At 48.3% G+C, this 12,009-nt stretch overlaps 1 protein-coding gene across 1 annotated transcript in view; it reads left to right on the plus strand.

Annotated features, from left to right (window-relative positions):
- The window catches only part of PI4K2B (phosphatidylinositol 4-kinase type 2 beta), a 29,603-nt gene extending 17,850 nt beyond the window's left edge, over window positions 1-11,753 (plus strand). The window contains exons 5-10 of the mRNA XM_088455978.1: window positions 7,511-7,664; window positions 7,929-8,020; window positions 8,309-8,399; window positions 10,677-10,810; window positions 10,909-10,968; window positions 11,361-11,753. Of these exons, the coding sequence (XP_088312104.1) occupies window positions 7,511-7,664; window positions 7,929-8,020; window positions 8,309-8,399; window positions 10,677-10,810; window positions 10,909-10,968; window positions 11,361-11,534 (705 nt within the window). The 3' untranslated portion in view covers window positions 11,535-11,753. The remainder of the gene's footprint in view (window positions 1-7,510; window positions 7,665-7,928; window positions 8,021-8,308; window positions 8,400-10,676; window positions 10,811-10,908; window positions 10,969-11,360) is intronic.
- The last annotated feature ends 256 nt before the right edge of the window (window positions 11,754-12,009 follow it).

The raw sequence follows: 12,009 nt of genomic DNA on the forward strand, positions 1-12,009 counted from the left end.
AACGCTGTCAATACAAGCTAGATTAAGTATATAGCGAGGATATTTGTGTAAAAAGTAAAGCGGCCACGATACAAACTGTTAATAATTGCGGCACTGGCCCCTTAATATTATGATGGAAGTGAATTTAAGGGGGGAATTAAATTACCAGTGATGTGCTGCCACGATGTCCGGCTGTGCACAAACCTGCCTGTTATAGTACCTTGCAGTGGCATTTGTATATATTGTCAGAGCAGTTTCTGATAGAACTGTCACACAGGGCATAGCTTGAAGCTGTGCCATCTCCACACCACAGCACAGCAGCTTTTGAACAGCAATTCCAGAGCACTTCCATGTGGCAAAACAAAAAAATTATATTTCCACTGTCTCCGATGATCCCATTGTAGTCTGCACCACTTTTGTACTGTCCGGTGGTGGAAGGGGAGGGGTGTGTCATGTAGCCTGCAGTTGGGGTACACATTGGTTTTGATGGGATTTCTCCTCCCACATATAAAAAAGATATTATAGACCATTAGTGTTCTTTCTAGCACCCTGCACCTGTCACAACCCGTGCAGTTCCCCTTTCATTTCTAGGGTGTCTCTCTCTGCTCTGGTGCTTCTAGCGCACTCTGGTCTGTATCTCAGCAGTTTGTTGCATCAGCTGAATGTGCAGGAAGCACCAGTGCAGAGAGCGACACCCCAGGCAGGAAAGAGGAACTACACGGGTTGTGACAGGAGCAGGGTGCTAGAATGAACACTAGACCATTCTAGATTTGAAAGCGAATTGAGCATTTCATAGCCTATAATAGCAGATTACATATCAAAATAGTCTGCACTGGGCTGACGGCCTGTTATACATTTGCCACGTGGACTCCACCCACCTGTTATTCAAGGCAGGTTGTGTATATCTTAAGTGCAAGTAGGTAGGGAGCTTGCAGTGCTGACAAGGCCCTAGCCCAGAGGTTCCCAAACGCAGTCCTCAAGGCTCCCCAGCAGTGGTTTTAGAGAGATCCATGGTTGAGCACAGGTGGTTAAATCAAATTGACTGAGGTACTAATTAAGCCGCCTGTGATCAACCATGGATATCTCTAAAACCTGAACTGTAGGGAAGCCTTGAGAATGTTTTTGGGAACCTCTGCCCTAGCCAAAGCATTCACTCAAAAAGCATTGTTGGTGGTCTTCACCACTCGCTGCTTAGAGTCCCTGGTACCGTGCTGCAAGGTTAAAGCCCACCGTATCCTCTGTTGGTAGTTACAGCCAGGACAACGCATGGAGTGTCAACCTTGGTCAAGTGAAGTGATTAGGTTAGATGGTGATGCCCATATCCTTCAAATTACCAGCAAAACATCCTTTTGGTTCTTTCCCTGCTACGGGTAAACCTTTCTGTTTACTTAGAGTATTAAAATTAATTTCTACTTCAGGGTCCATAGGGTATCCACAGGATACCTTGGGGGTATAGGTGTGACGTCAGTCGCAGGGCACCAAAGAGTTAAGCTTTCAGCCTCCCAGGATGCACTAGGTCCCCCTCCTATACCCCGCCCCCGGGCCAAGGCACCTCAGTTTAGTTTGGTGCCCGGCCGGCGTCGGGTGCACCTGTCGGAGTGGGGGCTAGAAGAGCCCCTGAAGCTTTCTTCAGTGCAGCTGTGGCTGCACATCTGGATGTACAGCATGGACAGTCAGTCCTGACGTCCATGCTGTCTTCCCTACACCCCCGCCGGTACCAGAACGCCGGTACCGATCCGGGGATGGCTGGTGAGCATCTGGGGTCACAGCTAGCGGTGACCCCAGATGTTCCGGACCATGGCCGGATCCAAGGGGGACAAAGGTAAGCAGCGGTGGGTCCCCGCTGGTCACATGGTCCTAAGTCCCCAGGCAGGGGGCTCCCTGGGGACTGGCTGCAGCGTGGAGCCAGGTACTGAACCTGCGCTTTCCACTACCCCCTGGGACAGCGGACCGCAGCAGAGCGGTAGCGCTGCGGCGTCCCAGGGGTTAAATGCATGCCAGGGGAGCGCGCCTTCCCTGTCTCACAGCCGGCGCCTCCCCCGCTGCACACAGCCCTCTCTGCACTGTGCTGACTGGCCCTGTGTCAGCGCTCCTCCCCCAGGCCAGCTTCTCTCTGCTCCTCGGCGGCCATCTTCTCTGCAACGCATGGTGAACGCTGCTGGAAGTCTGGAAGGAAGCATCGTGGTCTGGGTCCCCCCGCATACCTCTCCTCCGCTGTGGCTCAGGTCTGTGTATGCAGCGCTGTGTCCTACCAGGCCCTGTGTCTGTGTAGTTGAGTGATCAGCGCTGTTAGTGCAGGAATTGTTATTTCTCTGCATTGTATGTGACTGTGCTAGCGCTGCCTGTAACTTTTCTTCTCTAAACTGTCAGCTTTATTACTGTCCCTGTTCTTTCTGCTAAAGCCCTTGCGGTGCGGTGCTGCAGGGTGGTCTCTCGCCTATTTAATACTTAATTGGTGAGAGAGGTCACATACGTGGTGCCATCATGTCTGAAAGTGATTTTCCCCTCCGGCTACAGTGTACCACGTGCAAAGTACCGTTAGCGGAGGGGGAGGGTAGCGTGGAGGGCCTTTGCCGGCAGTGTTTGTCCATGGCGCGGCCTATTACGGTTACAGCACCGGTACAGGAGCCGCCCTGGGCTTGTTTCGCTCAGGCGTTAACAGCTTTAGTGGGCCAGTTAGCTCCGCAGCCCGCGTTTACTCCGATGGGTTTGTCCCAGCAGTCTGTGGTGTCGTCACCCATGCAGGGGTTCCTACGACAATTGGTGGTACCCCACAGTCTCCCTATTTCCCCGCTCCCGGGTTCTCAGGAGCCAGCGTGGGTTAACTCCCTGATGAGTTCTGTACAGCACTTATCGGATGTGTTGCAAGGGGAGTCTGTGATGCGGCCTCATAAAAGGCCGGTGGCGTCTCTGTCCGCTCCTTATGAGGATGACGAAGGGACGTCTGATGATGGGGAGATTCTGGATCCTTACGATCAGGAACCTCTCCATACTACGGACGCTGATGCTAAGTTCAAAGTATATATTCCTGGACTTATTCGGGCGGTCCGCACAGCCTTGGTGATTGAGGACGAAGTTCCCCCAGCGGCTAAATCTAAGTATGCCTTTTTCAAAGATGTGAAGGGCGATGCCACAGTCTTTCCTCTTTCGGGTCAGTTGGTGGACCATTTAGAGGAGGCGTGGAAACAACCTGGCAAAAGATACCAGCCGCAGAGACGCCTGGCGGTGGCTTATCCGTTCGCGGATAATTATTTTGCTAAGTGGGAATCCCCTCCACAGGTGGATTCTCACGTGACCCGTCTTGTCCGTAGTGCCACATTGCCGATGCCATCGATGTCCTCCCTTAAGGATGCTACGGACCGCAAGGTAGAAATCTGCCTGAAGTCCGCTTATTCCCTTGCAGGGGGGGCAGCACGGCCGGTTATGGCCATTTGCTGGGTTGCCAGAGCGATGGAGCGCTGGGCGGATTCATTAGAGGCTTCTTTTGAATCCGACTGTCCGGCCGAACAGGCGGAGTTGATTGGCAATCTCCGTGATTCGGCCACCTACATCAACGAGGCGGCTCTAGACATTAGTACTCTGGTGTCTAGAATTTCTTCAGCAGCGGTAGCTGCTCGTCGCACCTTGTGGCTGCGATCCTGGAAGGCGGACGCAGATTCCAAGAAAGGTCTGGAAGCGTTGCCGTTTACCGGAGAAGTTCTCTTCGGTCCGGATCTGGATAAGATTGTGGCCACGCTGGCGGCAGCCAAATCTGCTTGTCTCCCGTCGGCCGCTGCTCCTTCTGGTTCTGGACCATCGTCCTTTCGGTCATCTAGGGCCCAGGGCAGGCCCAAACCACAGTCGTTTGCTCGACAGGCTGGCCCTAAGAAATCGGTCAAGCCCCGGAAACAGGCATGGAGTACCAGACGTCCGGCCCCCAAGCCAGATGACAAGCCTGCGGCCTGACGGTCCGGGTCTCCCCTTGGGGGATCCCAGGGTGGGAGGCCGCCTGCTGCAGTTCTCCCGGTGTTGGTCGTTCACTACAACAGACACTTGGGTTCTGGAGGTGGTCTCCCACGGGTACGCCCTCTCCTTCCGGCACAGACCCCCGGCTCGATTCTTCACCACGGGTCTACCATCAGACCGGAACAAGGCTACGGAGCTGCGGAAGGTATTACACACTATGCTCCAGGCTGGAGTTATAGTGTCTGTTCCATTCTCCCAGAGGGGCCAGGGTTTCTATTCAAATCTATTTTTGGTACAGAAACCCAATGGGTCATATCGTCCGATTCTCAACCTCAAAGCACTCAACAAGTCTTTGCGGGTCCCGAAGTTTCGGATGGAGACCCTACGGTCCATCATTCTGGCGCTGGAACCTGGGGACTACATGGTGTCATTGGACATACAGGCCGCTTACCTGCATGTCCCTATTCTTTTGCGCCATCAAGAGTTCCTTCTGTTTGCAATCCGCAGCGACCACTTCCAGTTTCGGGCGTTACCTTTTGGCCTGGCGACAGCACCACGTGTTTTCACCAAGGTGATGGCGGTCATGGCAGCTTCTCTGCGGCTGCAGGGAGTCCGCATGTTGCCGTACTTGGACGACCTGTTATTGGTGGCAGGATCTCCAGAGCTCCTGTTACGCCACTTGGACCTGACCATTGCACTGCTGCAACGGCACGGCTGGCTAATCAACGGGCAGAAGTCCACTCTAATCCCGTCTCGGAGGATTCTGCATCTTGGAGCCTTATTGGACTCGGGACAGCAAAGGATCTTCGTGACGGAGGACAAGATCTCTGCTTTACAGTCAAGGGTGCGCAGTTGTCTGCACAGCCGCCGGGTGTCCTTACACTCGGCGATGAGGTTACTGGGCTCCATGGTGTCGGTGTTCGGCATGGTGGAATACGCCCAGTTTCACTCCAGACCTCTGCAGCACCTGTCCAAATGGAACGGGCTGCCTCAGTCTCTGAAGATCCAGACGATTGTGCTCACCCCGGAGGTTCGCCTGTCCCTTGCGTGGTGGTTAAAGACGACCCACCTCAACAAGGGACGTCCGTTCTGGGTTCCAAATTGGGTCCTGTTGACAACGGACGCCAGTCTTCGGGTCTGGGGAGCAGTTTCGGGTCCACACTTGTTCCAGGGCAGGTGGACGCCGACAGAAGCGGAGCTTCCAATAAATATCTTGGAACTCCGTGCGGTCTTCAATGCTCTCCTGCAGGCACAGCGGTTTCTCCAGGGTCACCCGGTGCAGGTCCAGTCGGACAACGCTACCACCATGGCCTACATAAACAGGCAAGGAGGAACTCGCAGTCGGGCGGCTCTCGTAGAGGTCTCTCGGCTCCTGGTTTGGGCGGAGCGCAATCTTCCAGCCATATCAGCGGTCTTCATCCCGGGAGTGCTAAATTGGGAGGCGGACTTTCTAAGTCGCCAGGACGTTCATCCAGGGGAATGGTCCCTGCACCCGGACGTTTTTCAACTACTGGTGGACAGGTGGGGTCTTCCAGAAATCGACCTCATGGCGTCCCGGCACAACAACAAGTTGCCGGTGTACGGGTCTCGCACAAGAGACGAAGGGGCGTCTCTGGTGGATGCTCTGTCCGTCCGGTGGACGTTCAGGTTCGCATACCTGTTCCCTCCGGTCTCCCTTCTTCCACGGGTAATCCGGAAATTCAAACAGGAAGGAGGGACGCTCCTGTTGATAGCTCCCGCGTGGCCCAGACGGCACTGGTTCTCAGACCTTCAGGGTCTGTCCGTGGACAGTCCTCTGCGGTTGCCGCTACGACCGGACCTTCTGTCTCAGGGTCCTTGTCTTCACCCGGACCTGACTCGGCTGTCTTTGACGGCGTGGCTGTTGAGACGGCCATGCTGAGGTCCCGGGGGTTTTCCAGCTCTGTGGTGCGTACCATGTTACGAGCTCGGAACCCGTCTTCCGCGAGGATATACCATCGCGTGTGGCATACGTTCTTCCAGTGGTGTCGACCGAGAGGTTATGCACCGCGGGAGTTTCGTCTGTCTCGGATTCTCGCCTTCCTGCAAGCGGGACTAGATCATGGGCTTCGCCTTGCTTCTTTGAAGGTACAGGTTTCGGCCCTATCTGTCTGGTTTCACCGTAGGATTGCTACAATCCCGGATGTGCGCACCTTTATGCAAGGTGTTCTCCGTATTCAGCCGCCCTTTGTTCCACCTGTGGCGCCTTGGGATTTGGCTGTGGTCCTGAGGGCTCTCCAAGGACCGCCGTTTGAACCACTGGGCTCAGTGGATATTAAATGGCTAACAGCTAAGACTGTTTTCCTTCTGGCCATTGCTTCGGCCAGACGTGTTTCTGAGTTAGGGGCTCTTTCTTGTAGACCCCCTTTCTTGGTTTTTCATGGGAACAGGGCAGTGCTCCGCACTCGGCCCGAGTTTCTTCCCAAAGTTGTTTCCCAGTTTCATGTTAACGAGGGAATAGTTGTTCCGGCCTTTAACTCACCGGGTCTTTCCGTGGGTGAGGCCTCTTTGGATGTTGTGCGGGCCTTAAGGACTTATGTTGACCGCACTTCTTCGTTTAGGAAGTCGGACGCTTTGTTTGTCCTCTATGGCTTCCGTAAAAAGAGTTGGCCTGCTTCAAAGCAAACTTTGGCAGCCTGGATCCGTATGGCTATTTCTGAAGCTTATCTTCATGAAGGCCTACCGGTCCCTCCTTCTTCTCTGAAGGCTCATTCCACTAGGTCTGTGGGTCCTTCGTGGGCAGCTCGATGTGGTGCCTCGGCAGTACAGATCTGCAAGGCTGCTACGTGGTCTTCTGTCCATACCTTCGTGAGGTATTACAGGTTTTGACACCTTCGCCTCTCAGGATGCTTCCTTCGGGCGGCGGATTCTCCTTTCTGCACAGGAGCGTCCCCACCCTTAAAGGATACTGCTTTGGGACATCCCCAAGGTATCCTGTGGATACCCTATGGACCCTGAAGTAGAAAATATGAGATATGGTAAGAACTTTCCCTTGTTATCTCTATTTCTACGAAGTCCATAGGGTTCCACAGGACTCCCGCCCTGTCGCACCTGTGCTGCAGATGGGCTTTGCTCTGGTCACCGGTTTTCCATCTCCCTCTGGTGAGAATGTGATTCTTGTATGTGTCCAGATCTTTGTTCTCTCTCTTCCTTCTCCTCCTCCGGCCTATGGCTTGGTAACTAACTGAGGTGCCTTGGCCCGGGGGCGGGGTATAGGAGGGGGACCTAGTGCATCCTGGGAGGCTGAAAGCTTAACTCTTTGGTGCCCTGCGACTGACGTCACACCTATACCCCCAAGGTATCCTGTGGAACCCTATGGACTTCGTAGAAATAGAGATAACAAGGGTAAGTTCTTACCATATCTCATATTATTTCTTACACTAATAAATGTGCATATCAAATGCTAGTTGTGACCTCTTCTATAGACTGACGTCTTGGTTTTACTGAACTCTTCTTTACTGCCCATGGGCTTTATATTTCTGGTATCATATTGCTGTTCATTTTGTAAAATCAAATAAAAACTACAGTATTCTGGGCGATTCAATTCACTGTGCGGATTTATTTCTAGGTTGGTTCTTTTCAACTCTTTGTTGATGGTTATAAGGAAGCTGACTACTGGATTAGGAGATTTGAAACAGAACCTCTGCCTGAGAATACTCGCAAGCAACTTCAGTCCCAGTTTGAGAGACTCGTCATTTTGGACTATGTTATTAGGAATACTGGTAATTATATATTTCTGATGCATTAGGTTTGCTCATCCAGTTCCTACATACAGCTATTTATATTAAAAAAAAAAGAAAATTTTACATTGTTTTATGTTCTCAAGAAAACAAAGTTTGTCGGGCTTAGTAGTATAAATATGTATCCAAACTAAATTGCTGCAGTTTTTAATATTTAATTCAAGATGAATATATTTTGTACTGTACATGTGTAAGATCCGTTTCCTTATTTAGAAACTTACCGCGAGTTATGTTCTTAATTCGCAGATAGAGGAAATGATAACTGGCTAATTCGATATGAAAGCCAGGGTGACTTAATTGAAGATTCAGAGAAAGCCAATGACTTGCCAGTGTCCAAGGTATGATGTCCTTTGTGTTTACAACTGGGGCCAGGATCTAGCAGAATTGCAGAGCCATAGTATTGCACCCAGTTATTATGCTACATCAGTTTTGTTTTAGTACAAATATGAGATGTATTATCTAGCTGTCCGGGATTTCTAAAAATATCCTGAATTACATGAATATATAAGGAATGACCGGCCTTTTCCTCACACTGCCTCTGGCATTTCTCTCTCTTCCAATTATTTTAGTTGAATTGCTTATTCCTAGCAACAATAGCTTAATCTCTAATATGTTTCTATTTTTAGGACTGGAATGATACAGAGCCAATTATTAAAATTGCTGCAATTGACAATGGCCTGGCATTTCCATTTAAACACCCTGATGAGTGGAGAGCATGTAAGTAGTGTGTGTTTTAATGTCCTTTCAAAGAACAAGTATGTGCATAGGACAGCAGTAGTGTAATAACCAACAATGATCACCGCCTTTTGCATAGGAAGCTGCTGCCAGTCATATACACTTCAACTAGGCCATCAAACATGTATTACACAGGGACAAATGGCAGTTCTATAGTGGGGAGAAATGCCCCATCTTATTCTCTCCCTGAATTACACTACTTATTCCCTAGTCGTCTGTGTTCTAGTGTGTTTGACACAAGAAAGCACTGCAAACCTAACCACAGAGCTGTAAGTTACATCATATTCAAATTCTTATTTGCATATACTAATAAAAAGTTACACAGGCAAATACTGTATCACCTGAAGCCTTGTTCACAGGATCGTTTGTATATGAACAGGACCATGAATAAAACACGTTACTTTTGCATGGGAAAATAGACGGCATACACTGTAATCTAATATCTCCATCTTTTATTGGCAGTTGATGCTATTGTGCTTGATATGATAAGTGTGTATATACGCTCACATGCTCACATGTATGTGGACATCCAAACTTCATGCCATTGTGTACTTGCTGAACAGCAACACGTATATAATCTGATTTCACTGTATGCATTTATATAAGCAGGAAACATTGCTTCTATTTAATTAAATAAGGCATCGTCCACACACTAATACCCCTTCCTGCCTCCTCCGCTACCTTTCTCCATCTACCTGTTCCCATCATGCCCATCTCCTCAATCTCTCACTTTCATCTGGCACTGTCCCTTCTGCATTCAAACATGCACTTGTCTCTAAAAAATTTTTAACCCTTAACCCTAACATTCTCTCAACAACTACCGCTCCATCTCTCTTCTCACTTTTGTCTCCAAACTCCTTGAGTGTATTGTTTACAACCGCCTTTCTTTCCTCCCACTCCCTCCTTCACTCTTTTCTGTCCGGCTTTCTGTTCTCTCCACTCGTCCTGAAACTGCCCTCACGAAAAGTCACCAATTACCACCTTGCTCCTACCCCCTCTCCTTACTCCTTATCTCTAACTGTCTCTCTCTTCCTGGATGTTCCAGTGATTTATTAAACTTAATATGTCTAAGACTGAGCTGATTATCTTCCCACCCTCCCGCATAACCTCACTTCCCACAATTTCATTATCAATTGACGGCACAACCATCTTCTCTAGCTCCAAAATGCACTGTCTGGAGTTATCCTGGACTCCTCCCTCTCCTTCAAACCACACATTCAGCACCTCTCACAGTCCTGCCGTTTCCATCTCATAAATATTTCCAAGATCAGACCTTTTCTCACCTAGGATGCTACTAAAACCCTCATCCACTCAATCCAGATAGGAGGAGCTTACAGTAGTCCTGTCTTGCCTACTTTCTTCCCACCTCTCTCCAATCCAATCTCTCCTCAATGCTGCTGCTCGGCTCGTCTTCCCCTCCAAACGTTTTACATCTGCTCCCCTTCACCTTCAGAGCCCAATTTAAGGTTCTTACACTCACTTACAAAGCCCTTACCCATTCCTCTCCCATTTACATCTCTGATCTCATCTCCCTTTTTTCTCCCGTCCGCCGCCTTCGATTAACAAATGCACGCCGCCTCTCCTGCCAATTGATTACTTCCTCCCACTCCCGCCTCCAAGATTTTGCCCGTGCTGCTCTTTATCTCTGGAACTCTCTCCCTCTCCCCATTAGACTCTCCACCCCTCTAGAAATCTTCAAACGGGCACCCAAGATCCAGCTCTCATACTAACCCACTGCTACATGCTCCTTCCTCCCCGTCTACCCCATCTGTGTCATGCCTATTTGTCTGCCCCTTCCCTTTAGAATGTAATATCTCACGAGCCGGGCCCGCCCATGTACTTCTCTTTACTTATATTTACATCTACTCCTTACTCCCCACAAGGGCACCTAACACTTGGTTGCTTACACCCTGTTAAACATTTGATGTTATGATCACTAATGCCGCAATGTATTTAAACCTTGTTTTGCATTGCATTGTACTGTAAGTCACTTGTTTATGTACTCTGTAAGGCGCTGTGGAACATTTGTGGTACCATATAAATAAAGGATAATAAAAATAATCCTGCATTCATTGTTAGCTTATCTTTTTATAATGTCCTCTTCAGCATCTATCTGGGCAAGACGCTCTGCTATAGTATAGAGTCCGATCACAGCATTTTTATACAAATACTTTTTCTTCTGTACAATGCTGGCATGGAAAATGTAGGGGAGCATTGTTTTATAAAGACATTGAACTCTCTACTCTTGGTGTATTTTAGATCCATTCCTCTGGGCCTGGCTTCCTCAGGCTAAAGTTACTTTCAGCCAGGAAACAAGAGACCTGATTCTTCCACGTATCTCTGATATGAATTTTGTGCAAGACCTTTGTGAAGATCTTTATGAGCTCTTTAAAGTGTGTATTGTTTCATAACTCCTCTTTATAATAAATTGTGTGCGAGTAAGGGGTTTTCCATGAGTGTAATTATTCCCACTTTGTTTTTACCTTTTTAGACTGATAAGGGATTTGACAAAGCGACATTTGAGAAACAGATGTCTGTGATGAGAGGACAGGTATGTTTCTGGTTCTTTGTATGGAGACCTTGTTGAACCAAACTAGATAACTTACAACTCCCTTCATAATGAAACCTTTATAATAAACTAGAATGTTAATCAAGAAGGGACTATCTAGTGTATGATTGGTAATCTATGACTGCATGTTCTGTAATCTAAGATTTGAAAACCTTACTTTATTTAGGTGTTGATTGAAACTGTAACCTTGGAACAAAGTTTGCTCTAGTACTGTAATTCTGGTTTTCTTTAAGTTGTAGCTAATCTAAAGCGATATCTGAGAACCATTTTACCACCAAAGAATAAAACAAATATATAAACCTTCGTTAGTCTATTTACTGTGCAATTGGCAGCACCTTTTGTGTATATTTTATGTTTTTTCCTTTTTCAATCAGATCCTAAATCTGACGCAAGCACTAAAGGACGAGAAATCTCCCATTCAGCTGGTCCAGATGCCTAAAGTAGTAGTGGAACGAAGTCGGAGTGGAAGTCAGGGCAGGATCGTTCACCTTAGTAATGCATTCACCCAGACGTTTCACTGCAGGAAGCCGTTCTTCTCCTCTTGGTAGCCAGACAAGAGAACACGTCTTAAATTCACAAAGCTGCTGTTTTGCACAAGTACTGTAATAGGTGAAAACTGTTGCCAAACCTCTGCTCTCTTAAGGAAAGTCTTTGAATGTAATTTGGTTTACAGTTCTGTCCTATGTGAATCTATATTGTCAGGGATTCAGGTAAGATTACATTGACATGTACTGTATTTTATACCTGCAAACTTTTTTTTTTTTTTTTTTTTTTTTTGGGGGGGGGGGGGGGGGGGGGGGAGGGGTGGGAAACTTGTGAAGGAAATAATTGCCTCTACCACAAAGTTGATAAGTGCTGGAATGAGGCATCCTTTTGCAAATTAGTTTTGATTTATTTATAATTGTAAAAAAAAAAGTAAATATTTTGTTAAAAGGAAAAGTGTAACACATTAAATTAATGTTTAGTTTTTTTCACTGTTATTACTTGCATTGTGTTTTTGCATTTTCCGAAAGTGCCCTGTTC

The sequence above is a fragment of the Taudactylus pleione genome, unplaced genomic scaffold (assembly GCF_031769625.1).
Source record: "Taudactylus pleione unplaced genomic scaffold, aTauple2 ptg000683l, whole genome shotgun sequence".
Taxonomy (NCBI): Eukaryota; Metazoa; Chordata; class Amphibia; order Anura; family Myobatrachidae; genus Taudactylus; species Taudactylus pleione.